General features: G+C 41.3%; 1 protein-coding gene across 7 annotated transcripts in view; it reads right to left on the bottom strand.

Moving 5' to 3' along the window:
• LOC125294227 (2-oxoglutarate dehydrogenase, mitochondrial) overlaps nt 1-13859 on the bottom strand; it is a 40046-nt gene extending 26187 nt beyond the window's left edge. For 4 of the 7 annotated variants that reach the window (XM_048242702.1, XM_048242705.1, XM_048242706.1 and 1 more), the window contains exons 1-4: nt 13725-13859; nt 11701-12096; nt 1646-1834; nt 690-792 (exon numbers count right to left, since the gene is read on the bottom strand). In XM_048242702.1, the coding sequence (XP_048098659.1) occupies nt 690-792; nt 1646-1834; nt 11701-11925 (517 nt within the window). In that variant the 5' untranslated portion in view covers nt 11926-12096; nt 13725-13859. Of the gene's footprint in view, nt 1-689; nt 793-1117; nt 1212-1645; nt 1835-11700; nt 12097-12995; nt 13142-13724 lie in introns of those variants that run through there. The other 3 variants (XM_048242707.1, XM_048242703.1, XM_048242709.1) reach the window with 3 other exon arrangements.
• Nucleotides 13860-19661: the final 5802 nt, after the last annotated feature.

The following is a 19661-nucleotide window of genomic DNA, read 5'->3' as shown; positions in this document are numbered from 1 at the left end:
TATACGAGTATGTATTGTACTAGAATAAATATGATAAATTGCTGTGTTTATAGTCTGAGAGATAGAAATATGCTGCTACATGAAGAAAGCGTAGTCAGTATTTAGTGCAAATAAAATTCTTTCCAGCAATGTGCAAGACAAGCAGAAAGATTAGTACGGTCAGTCAAAGGAGAAAGCAGTGGAAGCAGTCTTCAGTCATTTCCCAGTTTAACATTGAATCAAATTTTGCTTCACTTTGTGCTAATCCTGTAAAGTTGAGGTGAGATATGCATTATTTTGAATACAAGCATGATTCCAGCCTTAAATAAACCTCTGAGTTAATCAAGAGGGACCCAAAAAGACAGGAGCACTGGTACAGTCTGAATATAAAAGGCAGGTAATGGAAACTAGACTACAATATTTTGAAGGGAACTGAAGCTGAAAAGACACATAACAGCAGCTAAGGTGCCCAACGCTAATATAGAAAAGGGCAAGCTTAGCAAGAAATAAGCATCGTGATAAACCCAGGTGCAAGACTTGCGCTAGGCAAAACAGGGGAGCAGGCTTGCTCTTCAGAAAGAAAGGCCAAACATGGCCAGTAAGCAGAAGCAGAGGGCCTTGCTTTCCCTGTGGCCATGTCATCCAGCAGTGAGAAGGTTCATAAAGGCTCAGACAAATCAGTCATCTTTGGCTTGCTTTTGTCTCCTCACCCAGTTTGTCAGAAGATGTGATAATGTCAGATGGAACGCTAGAGTCCAGATCGGCGTCCATTATTCCCAAGGGATCCAGCTGAGCAACATGATGCCCTCGAATCTACAGGAGAATAAAACCCCAAAGTGGGGCCGGAATGCAACAACGACCAACAAGGGGAGAGAAAGAAGAGAGGAGGTAGATAGGGGAAAAGGTGGGGAAACGTAGAGGAGATGGGAGAGAGTAGCACAACACAAACACATCAGATGTGTTTTGATGAAGTCAGAGGACAGATGTCACAACAGGACAGTGGACAGGACAAAAGTTGTGAGAAAATGAAAGGGAAAGATGGGGGACAGAGAGGAGGAGGGAGAGGGAAAGCAACATTAACACAACACAAGCTCATTATTGGTGTTCTGCAGAGCTAGAGGAGTTGAGCATTTCTCACCAACATGTTGGAACCCAGTATTTACTGGGGCATCGTCAAAATTTACACAACTGATGCCAAGGGGATCGAGATGGGCATTGTGATGCCCCATCACCTGAAAGTAAGGTAACAGCAGTCATATGATAATATGCGACTACTGTGCCATGTTCAACTGATCTGACTAAATTCTCAACATGACTGATTTTATTTTAATTTTACCTACTGAATTCATGGAACTCACTGAATCATCAATTTCACTGAACACTACTTCATTCTCAAATTTAGCCACTTATCTTTATCTAACTTATCTTTGAATGTATTTGACAACTTACTGTAGAATATCCCCCTGTTCGACTGAAATACATCCTGTAGACTGTTAACATCAATATTATACCTTGAGCAGTTATAGCTGCAGTTACCAATATTAAACCTAGAGCAGTTCATCAAACTACAAACATGCTTTTCATGTTTTAACCATCACTCGACTACTAAATTACATTACAATTATTATTTTCATTATAAATAAGGCTGGCCTGGTTGTGGTCTAACCTGGTATGCACGGATGAGGGACTGCACTGCCAAGTGATCCTCCACCATTTTATCCACATTTGGTTGTGCCCCAACCAGAGACTGGGCCTGTGTGAGGCTTGCTAGGCTGGTGCCCAGTGGAGGGGGACTTTGGTAAGCTGTGCCGGGAGGAGCCCCTGCATTAGCATTCCTGAAAAAAATATCCCAAGACTGGGAACGGGGAAAAATATAATTAGTCTGGGAGACACAAAGGGAGACTGAACCGGTTTTATTGCATTAAATAACTTGTTCCACATTCTACAGATACGTGATTGTATGTAATGTACAGAATGCCGGTCATTATAGGGAAAATAAGCCCAGACAGGGCGAACCGGACCCTGACACGCCAGCGGAGGGGTCTTGCTTTACCCTGAAGGGACTTATTTTCCTGTTAATGACCGGAGTTCTATACATTATCCCACTTATTATACGGCTCCTTGCCAAAACAAAAAAAATATTTTTGACAGTTTTGTCGTGGCTTTGGCTGAGAAACAAATAGTTCGCAACACACGCTGAACTAAAATCATACAGTATTTAGAACACAGCTGATCAACCGTCTGCTTTCACTTTTGAATGAAGTTCCATTTCAAGAAGTTACCGGACTACTTGTGGAGTGATATGAAAGACGTTAATCAGAAGCACAAAACCTGTTCCATTGACAGCGGTCATTACATGGTGCATATTTGACCGTAGAACGTTAGGAAAATCCCGTTCAAGCCAATCGAGCATTCTACTAACATTGTGAAGAGCCGTATTATAAATAATAATAGATTGAATGCATGCTACCTGAGGTAACTAGGGAACCCTTACAAATCAATAGTTAGTCAGGCCCATACAGTACAGCTTTATAAGTTATTTTATCCTATTACATGGTGATAATGAAGGTCACTAGGAGTTTTGGAAAGATGGCGTAAGAGGCAAAGGTGGGCTAAAAATGCTATACTCTTCCCAGTGTTTCCCACAGAATTGAATTCTATTTGTGGTGGTAGGTTTGGAGAATGAACTTGAATGCAACAGTTTTTAACTAATTAGCGCAACGTGGTTATGATGCTAACCAGATTTAAGCACAATGTAGTACAACCTGGAAAATCATTGTGTGGTGGTCAATGTTGATCTTTTGGTGGGCCGCCACAAATAAGTCAATGTATGGGAAACACTGCTTCCATTTACTTCTATTGTATTTAATACAATGCCAAACGTGCTACAAAGTGGTATCACAAGAAGGTCAGCCCAACACTAGCTGGTTTGGGTGCCAACTTTAGTGGATATCTGGACAACACAAAGCAATGGCATTGTTGACATTATGTCAAATCAGTTGTTTCTTCACCTTCTGTTGCTACTTCTACATCATTTTTGAACATTATAAACTACCGGTACACATAGCACCTTTAAATATATAATTCATATAAATTAAGTACATCTCTGACTATTTTATTCCACTGAATTACAGTTCCTATGGCCTTTTAAAAATGTCATTCAGTACAGAGCTGTGGGCGGTGGTAGCGTAGTGGTTAAGTTAAGGAGCTGGGACAGCATGTACTAGCTTAAAAAGTTGTGGGTTCAATTCCCGGCTTCCACCGTTGTGCCCTCGAGCAAGGCACTTGACACCAAGTTGCTCAGGCCCTTGTAATATAATTGACATATGAAGCGACTGCTAAATGAATACATGTAAATGTTTAGGCGGTTGTTGTTGATGCAAGTCTTTGACAAGTGACTAGTGTAACCAAAGGTTGAAAACAATAGCCGCAAATCCTATTTCGAGCCAGGCCAAGATAAGGCAATATTCGAGATAACAGTTGGGGCTTCACAAAAAAAAAAAAAAAACATCTGCTTCCCCATCATCAGGCTGATAGTCCCTCTGTGTCTAAATCCCGCCCACAATGCCACCTCGGCATTAACGTCATAGCGAGGAACGTTCAGGCAAAGTTTCAGAACTTGCTGTTGTCATCTTTGCCCAGTGGAATATTAACAGTTAAGCACATAAAGCATCCTTCACAAGGTATAATTTCCTGTCTATTAACCAAGGTTTATTGATTTTGCACATTTCTTTTGCTATGAGGTTAATACACAGGGGAGGGCTATACATGGGAATACATTTATTTTCTGATTAAAGCACTGAGGCTTAGCACTGGCAATTACAGACTACAAAGGAAAGTGCAGAGTAGAGGAGGTGTCTGCTTCTCTTGCAGAGGAGCTGAACTCCCTCTATGCCCGCTTTGAGAACAGAGGGCCAGATGTACTAACGCGTTTGCGCCCACTTCAGGCGTATTTGTTTCGCAACGTGCATGTAAAATCATTGCGAGGTATGTACAAACAGGCCGCAATGATGTAAAAGTGCAAACTGCCTGTCACGGGAGCTGAACATGGCTAATTGCATTTTTCGTGTCATGCTATATGCATTCATGGGAGGATCCAGGGGAAATTGGGAGTTTAGCGTAAAAAGATGGAAGGGGAAGGATAAAGAGCGCTTAATTATGTATTCCGCGGTATGTACAAAGATTGCTCCTGAAAGTGCATGTCTATTCTGCGCCTAAATACTTCCGCCTTGCAAGTGTTAATCCAAATTGCAGTTCAATGCGTCAATAAGAGAACCTTTCAAAGACAACAGAATCGCTATTTAGGTGCAGTTTTGTAAGTATTTGTACTATCAAAAGCAACCTTATCTTTCGTTGGCCTTTTGAATGTCTTCCTTTCACTTTCACGTCATTCACTTAAACTTTCCTACTTGCTAGATTTGACCAATTTTCCATAGCCTACGTGCACAAGTACTTTGAGTAAAACTACTGATCTTCATTATCTCCCTGCTTGTTGACATCTTATCATGTATGGTATAATTTCATGATGGCTAAACATTTGATTCTTTTTAATGTTGTCATCAGTTAACTTCATTCAACTGCGCTTGTATAGGATCTGCCATTCAGTTGTGGACGTTCGTAAATTGCGTTTATGGGCGGAGAAAGGCAGAGAAAGGTGCAGTTTACACTAGTTTGATAAATACGACGGAAACTTGGGTCTGACAGCGTTCAGAATCTGCGGTTTGTCCATGACGCTAATAACGCTACATTCACAAATGTACGTACATCTGGCCCAGAGTCTCTGTTGCAGCAAGATTGCTGCCCATTTCAGATATCTGAAAGAGATGTGTGTAAATCCTTAAAGGAGGGTGAATACACATATAGCTCAAGGACCTGACAACATCCCATCACAGACATCTTTAGTCTCCCTTTGTTTCAGTCTGTTATCCCTGCATGTTTCAAGAGGACCACCATCATTCTAGCCTGGGTGTTCCCATGCTGCCTTGCGCGATTTGATTCACGCTGCTAAGGCAGCCTGGAGACCATGGAGCAAATTTTCGCCTGAGATAGGGGACCAATCACAGAACAAGGGGGAAAGCAAGACGATGATGAGCTATGCACAGATGCATTTGATAGACATCCGTGGCACCCAATAAACGGATCTGGGCATTTTTTTCAAATACGAGAAAATTAACGTTTGGTTCCCAGACCACGTCTCATTGAGAAGTGGTGGCGCTAGCCAGGCTACCATCATTCCAGTTCCTAAGAAATTAACAGTGAGCTGCCTTAATGATTACCGCCCTGTTGCTCTCACCTCTGTGGTCATGGAAGTGCTTTGAGCGGTTAGTTAAAGATCATATTACATCCTCCCAAATTAGACCCACTCCACTTTCCCTATAGGCCAAACAGGTTCACTTTGAACACTGTGCTCTCTCTCACCTAGATAAGAAAAAGACCTATGTACGGATGCTCTTCATCGACTACAACTCTGCTTTTAAAGAACAACTTGCAGGACGGAAACTCCTATAAAGCATAGCGTAGATAAATGATGAAGGACCTAGATTCTCAGAAAGAAAAAAATGATAACTACGCCAGAAACAACATATTGTGAGAAAATTGTGAGAAAACTAGATAAAATATGACCGCCGCCCAGTCCAGCACATGTTTTCCACAAAAATAAATCACGCTGAAAGGCCTATATGATTCTAACTGTCTCACTAAATTCTCACTGGTACCTGCTAAACAACAAGTACCAAAACATTATTAGTTCATAGATTTCACATGTAAAATTAATTTTATACAACCCCACCCCCATCTTGCCTGTTCATATTGCCTGCGTATGTGCCTGTGTTTGTGCATGTGCATGCATGCGTACATATGTCTACTGTGTGAGTATGCGTCATACGTATGATTACTGTGAATGTGTGCATGTGTATCGGTTTATGCACATGTGTGCATATGGAATGGGTTAACATGACCCCTGGAGGCAAACATAAGTAAAAAAAAATTGGTCATCCTAGGCCCTACGGTTCTCAAGATATTCACAGAAAACTATGTCTGCCCTACCCTCCTTTCGGGGGGTCCAGTCCAGCAGGGGGGCTACAGATCAAAACGAAAAACGATGGTTCCATGCCATCCATGTGGGGTTACATGCCCACCAAGTTTCGTGTACCCCGGTCTTTCAGTGTCCCAGGAATCCTTGTTGGTGTACGGTCACTAAATGTACACATAAATTATTTTATTGTAGGGCCCCCCATGAACGAAAGTTCACAAAACTTGCCATGCATTCGGAGGTTGTCATAATGATCCTACACTTCCAATTTCGTGCAGTTTTGACCATGTCAGCCAGAGATAGTGATGAAAACGCCTAATTTTTTGCTTTTTAATTTTTAACTAGGTGGCGCTATACATGAAATAAGTGCTAATGGGACGAGTTGACATGCCCCCTTAAGACCAACATACAAAAAAAAGATGGACCTCCTAGGCCCTACGGTTCTCGAGATATTCACAGAAAACTGTCTCCGGCCACCTACAGGCCAGTTGGTGTATAGTAACCTAAATTAATTTATTGTGTGGCCCCCCATGAACGGAATTCCATGAAACTTGGCGTGCATTCAGAGGGTGTCATAATGATCCTATACTTCCAATTTCGTGCAGTTATGACTATGTTAGGTCACAGATACCTGTGATTAAAACACCTCATTTTTACTTTTTTGTGTTTAACTAGGTGGCGCTATACATGAAATGAGTGGTTATGGAATGGGTTGACATGGCCCCTTGAGATCAACATAAAAAAAAAAAGGGTCCTCCTAAACCCTGTGGTTCGAGATATTCACAGAAAACTGTGTCTGCCCTACCCTCCTTCGGGGTCCAGTCCTTGGGGGGCTACAGATCAAAACGAAAAACAATGGTTCCATGCTATCCATGTGGGGTTACATGCCCACCAAGTTTCGTGTACCCCGGTCTTTCAGTGTCCCGGGAATCCTTGACGGAAATTTGGACATGTGAAAAAAAAAAATCTGACTAAACTAAAGCTTCGCTGCGTGGCGGTCATAATAACTTCTGAATTAATAAACCACTAACCGGAACTGAGGTAACAGGGTAAACAGGTCAAGTTCAATGAATGGTGTAATGGATCCTGGATACAGGCCACCGCCCTTTAATTATGAGCAACCTAGGCGGAGATAGGGGCCAGGGAGAGAAATGGGGAAGGAACGACGGGCAGGAGAGCGGCCTAGGGCCATATTTTGCACCCTGGCGCATGGCGTAAAACTCGGGTGGGTACACAATGCACCATCCTTCTATCATCCATGAACGCACAACAGCGCACGTCCATGCAAAACAATACAAATTGCACGATTATAATGGGAAACATAATTAGAATAAAGATATTATGAAATACTGTACATCTCATGATGAGTAGTTATTCACCATCATTTGCAAATTGGTAATGACGGTTAAAAGTGATTAGGGGAGAGGCGAGAGACACGTATGGAGCACAGCTGCTGACTGTCCCGAGATATAAGCAACTCCTCTGCAGGATATGTTTTGTTTGTTTTGACTGAATAAAAAAAATGTTTTTTTATTCAGTCATTTGAGTCTTTTTCCAATCTATGTTTTCGATGGTAACCCATTGTCAGTCAATAGTGAAAGTAACTGCATATAACAGTCTTGTCATTGACTGACATCATGGTGAAGTTAGTTTCACTTTGCCAATAAGTTCAAATAATAGAGGAGTGCAAATGCGTGAAGGCTACTATATGCTAGGCTTTTAGTAAAGCATGGTTTAGTGGAATGACTATTCCATACAGTCTCGCGAGCAGCCTCCTTCAAATGCACCGTTGAATGTCAAAATACCGATGCATTTATTTCACATTGCGCTTTGCGCCATTAAAGGGAATGACAGATGTCATTCTAATTGGTTTAAATGATGTTACGCCCCAAACACACCCATGACTGATTAAAAAACCTAGGAACCACCCACGTTTGATAAGGAAAACCCTCCCAATGTGGACTGGACATCCTACTAAATTTGAATAAGCTTTTGACGAGTGACGATACGCTTTTGATTGTCATGATAGGGCCCCTAGAGTTTTGGTGAATCACTCAGTGATAACAGTGGCTAACACTGTGTCTACATCTATTGACATTATCTTGATATCGTTTAACTTAATAAATCTGCACGTAACCGTTTTGTGACAGATGAGACGGTGAAGTCCCCTCTATTTAGGCTACCTGCACAAAACACACCCAAGCAGGAAAACCCTTGCCTTTCTTAGGAAAATGGTGGACATGATATATCGACAGGCTGGAACAAAACACAATGATTGACCATTATGAACCACTACTCAGGGGTGCATTTCCCAAAACCATTGTTGCTTACTAAGTTAGCAACTTTGTTGGTTGCAATGCAATTTCCCATTGCCAACCAACTAAGTTGCTAACAGGTTAGCAACTATGGTTTTGGGAAACACACCCCAGACTAGTAACTACACCCGCAATGACAGCAGAGCTCAAGCACCAATTTAAGATGTTTACCTTCTCCTACGTAATATGATGCATTTGTGGGTGGGAGAGGCATATTTAGAAGCCTGCTTAAAATGGGTACACTTTCTTCTGAATTACTGTTCACAGGTTTTGTAAAACATCAATTTGTACATACACATTTTCAAAAAGACATTTTCAGACAAGATTATGTATAAATTCAGTTTTGAAATCAGCCTGCAAGTTGCTCTATAACTATATGCTCTATGTAACTGTAACGGGCTATTTGACGTCTTTAGAACACTAACATATCGGAGGTGTCAAATGTTGATTTACTCCAGTCTAGATTTTTTGACGTTAATCACTCCTATGACGTATTGCTATTGTCTATCTAAAGTAAAGTGCCTGTTTCAAAGTTAACTGATGGTCAAATCAACCAAAAATCCGGCATACAGTATGTCCATCGTACAAGCACACCTAAAAAGATCATACAGTGCAAGGGAAACTGGCCCAATATGTATACTTGTGTATACATGTGTATTCAAACTTTCATTACACATCATTACAAAATGAAGGTAACATACTGTTTGCTTGTTTTATTAGGCCCAACTTATCAAGTATACTAATGCAATGCTCAAGCAGTGTGGTAGGCCAGAGTTAGAATTTGCCTCAAAACTCGCTACTCAGTACAACTACCAATCCACACCACATCGATATTTACACTGCATTACTACATTCTATTATACCAGCAATTTATTCAAGTTATTGTATTGGAAGGTAAAACAAAAAGTACTTTATCAGGCTGTAGTTACACAGCACATTGTTGTTTTGTGCTTTGGTTAAATACAAAACGTCTAATTTGCTGGCAGTAACATGTAGAGTAGGTGACATTGTGACATGCCTTTATGGCTGTGCTGCTGTATGCTATTTTTACTCAGAAGATCTCAAACAATTTGACCTTGCAATGCACAGGTCACATGCTGAACTTTTTTTCTTTCCCAAGGTCAATAGAGCTCTACAGAGTGTGGAGGATGTGTGCTAGAAATGTTCAAGTTACAAAATAAACTATTTCAGCATTCAAATCACAATCTTCACATCAAATGGTCACAATAAAAGGCTGCAATTAAATCCGTTTGGACATTGATTAAGTTCTGCATTGATCAATTATAAAAAGTCAGCTAGTTAATTAAGATCATACAGGTACGGGCCAGCCCTAATTTGTTATGTCAATATGAAGTAAAGTAGCTAGTTGGCTGCACAATTAATATTATTGGGTGAAATTTATGAAACATACTTGATACATGGAGAGCATACAAACAAGAATAGCACAATATAAAACAAGTCTTGAAGATGCTACTTTGCTTTAAAATCATTCTTACAAGCTGTGTGTTAGTTACTTACAGTCAAGGTCAAGGTAATTTATTTACATAGCACATTTAAACAACAGATGTTGAGCCAATACTTTACAATTAAAGATGCACTGGAGTCCCAGATCAGATCACTGAACTACGTAGTAGCTAGTGGGAACGAAATGTGTGGTCATCTGTGCTTCATATGAGCATATAATGAATCTGACAATGATACTGGTAAAGGTTTTCCAGCAATGTAATTGGCATTATCATATTGTAGACCTAAAAGTCAATTACATAGTCAATAGAATGAAGAATGGCAGACATGTTTACCTCTCCCTTACATGCAATGATACATAAATGGCATTAAATTAATCTTGCAATTATATAAATATTATGTTGTATATTATGTAGTGTATCTACTTTCATTTTAGAACTTTGTAAACTTTAACAAAAACCTTAAAAAATGAACTTTTCAAAAAAGTCACCAATAAGGTCGTCATATTATAAGGAATTTCCATCCAATGATTTAGGGTAGCACGATATATCATTTTTGTTTTGTATTTTTGCAAATCAGGCTACATCATCTATCATGCTTTGTTCTTAGTATATTATTAGGTACAGACCTTATTACACAGTTTTAAAATAAGTAAAAATTCTTGGGGGAAAAAATGCATTTGCAAAACTGCAAAGTAATGAATTCACTGACAGGATACAAAATTGTACATGAAAATAAATTATTTGGAGAGAAGAACTGTCAAGTGAAATGCAATGATAGTAAAAGTGAAACTGATTTGGTTGAGCCAACCTGTCCGACTGATCTGCACCAAAACTTAATAGATTCTTCTATGACATTATGCAACACCTTTCCACCAAGAATCATTAAAATAGAGAAAGTAATCTTTGCACATTCCTGCTTACAGACTTGCAAACTGACAATCCACACAGAAAACATAACTTCCTTAACAGAGGAAATGATTGATTGATTCTGCAATGTGAAGATACTTTCTAAAAATCAAGTTTGTCACTGTGACATTACGATTTCTTGATAGTGATTTCTGTTTCTAAACAATCTTTTGAAGTGGCATTGATAGCCTTGCGTGTGACATATGGCGTCGTAGCTACATAATCAATTGCTTTTGAATGTCGGCTATAGCTGTTTTAACAGGTTTCTCTGCAAGGTAGCAGCTTAGCCGCATGACACAAACCAGTCAGGTGTAATAGTGAGACAAAACCTCAGTATATGCTTCATGTTAGATCACATCTCCCCTGTCATCCCCCCAACACACACACCAAGACCCCTGGCAGTTGGGTTAGCCCCTTGAGCCGTGGATCTGCCCAAGGTTTCTTCCTTGGTAAGGGAGTTTTTCCTTGCCCCTGTTGCTCTTGGGTGCTCCTTGTTGGTGCCCCTCCAATCCTCCCTCACCTTTCTTATGCAGCCCTTGCCACTTAATCTACTAAACCCCTCTTCTACTGCACTTTTACCCCCCCCACTTTGCACAAATAGGCTGACACCAGACATAATTTCACTGCATTTCTTACTTCCAGTAACTATATGCATGTGACAATAAACTTCCTCGTATGTCCTAAGGCTGGCAACAAAAGATTCATGTTTATTTGCCTCAAAAGTAAAACAAAGACACGTCTGTGACTTTAGGGATTTTAAATGCAGGCTGTGAAGTTAACTGCGGCTCTAATTTATAGAGGAAACCGATGTTAAAATAAATTAAAATTTTAAAATTGATTAAGAAAGCCAATACTATGCAACACCACGTCATAGCGTCAGTTCTCTTTATACTGTACAGTTTGGTATAGTGTGGGTAAACAATCACAAGCAACTGGTAGGGTGCAAGAGGACAGGGAGCTGGTGAGACTGTCTCCAATTTTCTGTATTCCATACTTTACCTACCTTATGAACACTCTTGGGATTCTCAAGCCATGCATAGTACATTTCCTCCACATAGTTTGAACTTGTCCCGTTCAGAAATGGCTCAGCAGCCACAGGTGCAGTGTAGCGCCTGATTGACTGTAGTGTCCTGTTGAGAACGGCTGGCCTCTGCTGTGATGAGCTCTGAGCAGTCTGAGAGGATGTGATTGGCCGCAGCCTTGTAGCACAAGTCCTTAAACGATGCATTGTAGTCCTTTATACAATCACAGCACTCAACACTGCAAGCCAACCTCTGTTCTGTCTGGACAGACAACGAGGCGGATGTTGCTTTAGTTCCCGTCAAAACAAAGCTGGTCTCTCAAAGGCACCTTCTTTTAGTGGGTGTGTGTGCCTGTCCTCTGGTTTTAAATGTGGAACCTGTGGGAGATATAATATGAACAGTTTAATCCCTCAATCATCCATAGACAAAGTGAGTGTGTAAATGCAGAAGACTTCTTCAAAATTTGAGCAGATCAAGGCTTAAGTTAATAATGACCAGGCAATGACTCCCAAGTCAGAAAGACACTCACTACCCAAAGATAAACTCACAACAAATGAAGAAACCAAAACACAACAAATGAAGCATCTTTCTCTTAAAACGGAGATCTCTTTTTTGTTTTTTGGCTTAGACACAGTGGTCAACTGTACTTAAACACATTGTGTGCTTAATTGTAAATAAATTATATATATAATTTATATGTCATGTACTCTTACATATTGAATCAATATTCTACTTCAAGTGCGGAACAGCTAAGCCACGATCAGAATACACGACTAGGACACACACTTGAGAAAGAAAACGCAGGACAAAATTGCCTATGGCTCAAGTACTTTAGTTATTCTATGGAAAAGCGCTTCCGCAGAAACACATGACATCAAATTATGAAACGTTACATCGATCAACATGGCCATGGCACATACATGAAAACTGAAGCTGATGATAATTAAAAAGAGAACGTCAACCAAGGTCCAGGAAACAATTGCTAGTTGGCGTGCTGTTCAAACGTTGTTCAAACTGAACTATAACGTTAAACATTATAGCGAAGACAGTATTTTATGTTAAATTGTAAATTAAAATACAAGTATTTCAGACTTGCTTTTCACATTATGATTTCTCACCAGCCAACTTCGCAAATCTCTCAATGGAGAGCAAAGTAATGCATAACGTTATGTAGCATCAACTGCTAACCTATCGTTATAACATGCGTTTCATGCTTGGAATTTGGTCTAACCAGGGGTGTTATAAAGAATCACCACCAAACCAGATAAATACTCACTTGCGAATGCCTGTAGGGGAGAACTAAAAGGAATCAGTCCAACACCCCACGCCTGTTTTGTTCATGTTTTGACCTTGTGTCCATACCACAAATGTTCCCCACTCCCCTTCACGTGAGACTAGCTCTGCCCCGGCCCGCCCACTCCATTTTATCTCGCAGCTCATTGGTTCCCTATTTTCATGTCCCTCCGAAAAGGAAGGCTAAAAGACACGAGAAATGTCAATCACTGTGTCCTTCGCTAAACATGGGTCTTTTCAAAATGTTAGCGTAGCCTACTAGCTACGCAAGTCCTCCCGTCATGTCAAGTACAAACAAAGGCATTAAGACGCTAACGTTTCAGCAACACTGGGCTAAAGTAAACCATTCGCTGCTTGCTTCTGTCAGATGTTCTTCACAGGAAGAGCGTCAAGCGCTGGTGTTGCCCCAAGCAATGTTAATTGATGTAAGTTAACAACGTGAACATACGAGTCATGCACAACAACATAGATGCATTACACATTTTTTGAGATACGTTATCTAACAAAAGGAACAAAAATCCACAAACAGAGCCCACTGCAGTCAAGTTACCAACTGGCATTAAACGTTCAAACTAACGTTAATGTCCCCTGCGGACGAAGCTAACTAGCTAACATTAGCCAGCTAGAAATGCTGTGATTTACTACGTCGTCAAACTAACATGCAAATCAGCCTGCTTTTAGTCCTGAATGTGATACTATTATGACTACTCACAGGTATTTACGCACAGATAACCTTGAAGGGTTCTCTAGTGCTGTTCCCACAACACCAGTTCCCAGCAGCCTCAACTCCCCCCAGTTGGAGCAAGTGAAACAACTGTGACACACCAGACTCACTGAAAGAAGAAGCAGTGAAACGAACGTTTACGTCACTCAGAGAGTGAATTTGCCAAAACGGGCCCTCTAATTGACCCCTTGCAAGTGACGTCACGTTTTGTTCGCGCCACAGCAAAATAGCCTAGTGGACGGCAAGAACACGAATCAAATCAATGGGTTGTAATAGGACATATTGCACAGCTAGGAGATTATAGTGAGATTTAACCGTAGTAATGCCATTCCACGACTGTTGGCTTATTGTTTGGAATACAACAACATCCCATGTTCTTGCATAGATATATTTTGGTTTGTTTTCTTTGTGTTTCGGGAGTATTTCAACCACAATTGCATGCTTATCTCCTCAGTGTATGAAGCACAGCAGCGGTTGCTATAGCAACCATAGACTCTGAACAGGACGGCAGATAGCACTTAGGCAAAGTCTTTGGCAAGATCTGAATGTAAACAGATAATACCGTTCAAGTTTTTTAATTTCCTATTTCTTTCAATTCTTTAACTTCAGACATGTAGGCCTAAGAAGTAAGTTTATTCACTGGGCAACGTACAAACTGACGAGTTACATTAGCCCTAGCACTATGAGCTACGATAAACGTTAGCTAGAATAGCTAGCTTCTAAGTGTGGCAGCTAAGTTATTATTTCATGTTCTGTTATGACATTCTTAACGTTTTGACTATGTTACAACTGATAAAAGCAAGACAAATAAAGTAACCAAATCGCTTTGCAATATTTTAGTCTAGAAATACTTATGGGTGTTCATTTACCATAATGTTAATTACAGTAGCCTAACGTTAGACCTAACGTTATCTCCACTTGCTGTTACCACCAGTTTCAATAACTTTACATTTGCGATCATGACCCATTTCATCTAACAACACCACTGGCATCTTTCCTTGACTATCAGACCCCAAACAGCAATACATTGAACTACAAAGATGTTATAGTAATGGTGTTCAGTTCATCATAATCGTTATGACATAATGTAATTTGCCGTCCGTCTCCTATCTTTTTGCCGTCCAGCATGGAGCCGTCACGTGACTTAAGTCACGTGTCTGCAAGGGGTGAATAATTAATGGTGTTAAAATGAATTCAGAAAGCAACAACAACATACATAATACCATATTAAAAGAGAAAATCTCCGCTAGAGGGAAAACCTACTGGAACATTACATTGCCGGGCGGCAGACAGCATGGTTGTTACCACACAAATATTGCATCATTTTGCAAATTGCAAATTTTGCAAATATTGCGTCATTGCAGCAAAGCGGTACAAAATATGACCGCCGGACAGTCCAGCACATTTTTTTCCACAAAAATAAGTCACGCTGAAAGGCATATATGATTCTAACTGTCTCACTGATTTGCATTATGCACACTCAATTTGCATGGTATCTGCTAGACAACGAGTACCAAAACATGATTAGTTCATAGATTTCACATGTAAAATACATTTTATACAACCCCACTCCCATCTTGCCTGTTCATAATTCTGAGAAATTCTTGAATTGTGTGCATGTGTGCGTGTACATGTTTATGTTTATGTGTGTATGGGTGTGTGTGTGTGTGTGTGTGATTTTTTGCTTTTTAATTTTTAACTAGGTGGCGCTATACATGAAATAAGTGGTAATGGGATGGGTTGACATGGCCCCTTAAGACCAACATACAAAAAAGTTGGTCCTCCTAGGCCCTACGGTTCTCGAGATTCACAGAAAACTGTGTTTATAAAGGCAATAATTAACAAATTAATTTATTGTGTGCCCCCATAAACGAAATTCCACGAAACTTGGCGTGCATTCAGAGGGTTTCATAATGATCCTACACTTCCAATTTCGTGCAGTTTTGACAATGTTAGGTCACAGATACCTGCGATTACAACACCTCATTTTTCTTTTCTGTTTTCAACTAGGTGGCGCTATACATTGAGTGGTTATGGAATGGGTTGACATGGCCCCTCAAGATCAAAATACAAAAAAAGGTGGTCCTCCTAGTTTGGTGTACACCAGTCTTTCAGTGTACTGGGAATCCTTGACAGAAAATTTGCCATGCGAAAAAGAAAAAAAAAAAATCTGACTAAACCTATATGAGCTGCGCAGCGGTGTGAGGGACCGAGGCGAACACCCCACGTTTAGGGAGATGCGCCACTGGATTAGGTGGTGTCGAGGAAAGGCAGAAGACAGCAGTTCCAAACAAAAATATAATTTATTTAGTCCATAAACAAGCAGGCAGACCCAGGAAGCACAATTAAAAGTCCAAACATGAAATCCGGGGATCTTCAGTAGACAAACAAACATGTACCGTGCCATTAGGCACCTGGAACCTACCCTTTCTAGGCTCCCTGTCCAAGCAAGGCGACCTTGCAACTTTGGACCTACTTTCCCCTTGCCTCACAACAAACAAGGGTTAATTTTGCAAACAAACAAACATTTAACTGCCCTGGCTCTCTGGCTCTCTGGCTCTCTGGCTCCCCCATGTGTCCCCATGTGTCCCCATGTGTCTCCTGCATCTCCAGTCTATTGTGTCTCTCCCGTGTGAAATAAGCCTGCCATTAAATAGGCTAGGCAATTACCCAATTAGGTCTGGGCTAAACCATTATAGGGAATGCAAGGGTGGTGGTGGTCTGTACCATTAACCCAATCACAGTTAAAATTTCCCAGTATAAAGATACATACATAGCCTACCCCTACATACACAAGACATAAACAGCAATAAAACAAACTGAGTGCAGGTGAGTGTGTTTGGCTGCAGTCCATGCAGGTGGCACAAGGCAGTTTTTCAAATGTTTGTCGTAGGGGAAAAGGAGAGGACTCCTTTTTCACAGGCGGTCATAATAAAAGAATAGCCTACATGTACATATTAAGATTCTACATAATATGTAGGCTTCTCTACCAATGTACATCTCTCATTTCTAAACATCGAAATAACACATATGAATGTTGATGATCAGGGTCAGACTGGGAACAAAATTCGGCCCTGGCAATTTTCTCCTTGTCTGGCCCACCACTGGACTGACGACCCCCCCCCAAAAAAAAAATAACAAACACCCAGTAGGCCTATTATGCCGTAGCAACACTTCATAAACTGAACCCAAACATTAAACATTTAGATTTTAGATCTATAGCCTATAATCACAATAACACGGGGGTCCGGGGGTGTCTCTCCGGGATTTTTTTTTTAAATTCTGGTTGTTAATCACACCATTTTAAAGTGATTTGAGAATAACAGGATTCAGGGATAGGCGAAACAGTCTCATATTCTGTCTGTCTCACGTCATGTTACCCCATGCATTAAACCAGGTCACTGCTTGACTAAAAAATATAGGCTACTGAACATGGACATCGTCATAGTTGACAGAAATTACGTTTTGTGCCAACATGTTGTAGAAACACAACCACAGCCTTAATTTGGTGCAAATCTCCTTTACTTATAGTCCGCGATTCACATTAACTGTAGGCTATCACCACAAGTGTATAGCCTACTAAACGTTTTTGCCCAAGTTTGTGTGCCGTCATCACATTTTGCAAAATTAAGCTACCTTCGTTACTAACCTACCAGTTGATGGCCTACTTTTTACCTGCATCGACTCGCGAATCGCGATTGATTGTGCATTTAATGTAACACTCGGTGGAGAGACTTCCACTTTCCAAGTTTCACTTTCACTGTCGTTCTGAGCTAAAAGGCTAGGCCTACGATATGGGAAATACTTTGAAGTTCCTTTTGAGTAGGATCAGCTCCAAAAATGAATGGATTTTCTTTAACCTGTGCTACACTTTTCCACCAAGTTGTGCGAAAATTGTAGACTACCCGTAGTTTTTTTTTTGTTGACAGAACCGCACTACAGTAGCCTACATGGTGCAGTAAATGGAAGCTCTTGGTAGCCAGGGATGGATTACTGCACGGGCCTACCGGGCCCAGGCCCAGGGGCCCAAGGGGTCAGGGGGCCCTGAAGCCCAACCTTTGCATGGAACCATTGCCTCAATATCAACAAATCAGGATGTAGGCTATGAATCTGATTGAATTTAGTATTGGCCATCCCCAAAATGCACCAGAATACAGGAAATCACATCAAACAAATTAAACATTTTCTGGGGGAGGACCCCCAAACCCCACCTCCCACATATACAACAATAAGTGAGGGGCCCTTAATACATCTGGGCCCAGGGGCCCGAAAGTTCATAATCCGCCCATGTTGGTAGCGCGTGCAACTAACGTCTATAAAAACAATATATTTATGGAATAAAACTAGACCTCTGGTTGCTGTTTACGGTTAAACTGTGATGATGTGAACACCAGCCAGCGGAGGGCACCTACTAGGCTACCATGCACTCGTAGGCTATATTTCCCCACAAACCTAGCGGCTGCTTGGACAAATCCACTTGAGGGTGGGGCAGGGGGTGATCGTAACACACACTGAATCTGTCATGAAGAGGCCAAAATGATTGACCTGTCACCCCCCAAGCCAAATGGATGCAACTGCATTTATAGGCTAGGCCTATGCCTATATGACGGGCCGCAAATAGGCCTAGTCTAAATAACTTTAAAAAAAAAAAAAACATTCCCGGAGGTCACCGGCCCACTGGGCATTTGCCCGGTTGTACAGATTACCAGTCCGAGCCTGTTGATGATGATGATGATGATGATGATGATATGATGATACTTTTCTTGGACTCATGTTCTGCATACAATGCCTACAATACAATTAAAACTCACAAGACAGACAACACAGCATAAATTAGCCTGCACATAACAGACTGTGAACGCCCCACGACCCCGAATATTGCACACATCCCATAAACATAACAAACATAAACACCATGACACCATTGCACAATGACTACAGCCTCAGGAAGCCTCATAAAAGTTTAATGGAGGTAGGCACAAATGACTTTTTAAAGCGGTTCAATTTAGAGTGTGGGACTCTGTATCGTCTACCAGAGGGCAAATGTTCATACTCTGTGTGTAGGATATGTGATGGGTCAGTCAATATCCTCTGAGCTTGCCTAAGAACAGACTGGTCATATAGACTGAAGGGACTGGTACTCCTTCCTTGGATGGCTGAGCTTGTTTTTCAACTGCACAGTGAGGTTGCCAAACCATACTGACATCCCATACCTAACCAGGTGTAACGGATGCCAGCTAGCTTAGCTGTGCTTGTGGAACGTTGGTAAACCTCACTCCCCGATGCCTCAAGAGTGCTGCTGGCATGCGAGCCAGTAGCCTGGGCTATTGGCTCAATTGTTAGCGTGCTCGCCTCCCGATCCGAGGTGCTGCTGTTCGCGGGTTCGAGTCCGGGCGTGTGCAGGGCTGAATCACGCAGGTTCAACACAACACAGGTTACATTGGTGCCGTGACCCAGATCGGGAGTGAGGTTTAGGGGGGTGAGTGTAACGGATGCCAGCTAGCTTAGCTGTGCTTGTGGAATGTTGGTAAACCTCACTCCCCGACGCCTCAAGAGTGCTGCTGGCATGTGGGCCAGTAGCCTGGGCTATTGGCTCAATTGTTAGCGTGCTTGCCTCCCGATCCGAGGTGCTGCTGTTCGCGGGTTCGAGTCCGGGCGTGTGCAGGGCTGAATCGCGCAGGTTACACAAGCACTCCAATACAGCCTGATAAAATACAAACATAATCCTCTGGTCCACCAAACCAGATGTATCACACCATAATGTATCATATACATTATTAGAGTCTTGTGACGCTGGCTATTGCGGGTAGGTCGAGGTGCGCCGCGCGGCATCGTCCTCCTTTTCGTAAAATTGATTTTTATTTCTCTGGCTGTTGCAATTGATATCAATGATTAATATGAATGCCCTCAGTAAAAAGCACAACA

This window comes from Alosa alosa, chromosome 5 (genome assembly GCF_017589495.1).
Source record: "Alosa alosa isolate M-15738 ecotype Scorff River chromosome 5, AALO_Geno_1.1, whole genome shotgun sequence".
NCBI lineage: Eukaryota > Metazoa > Chordata > Actinopteri > Clupeiformes > Clupeidae > Alosa > Alosa alosa.
The sequence above is the reverse complement of the archived record's forward strand: the minus strand, read 5'-3'. Positions and strand labels throughout refer to the sequence as shown.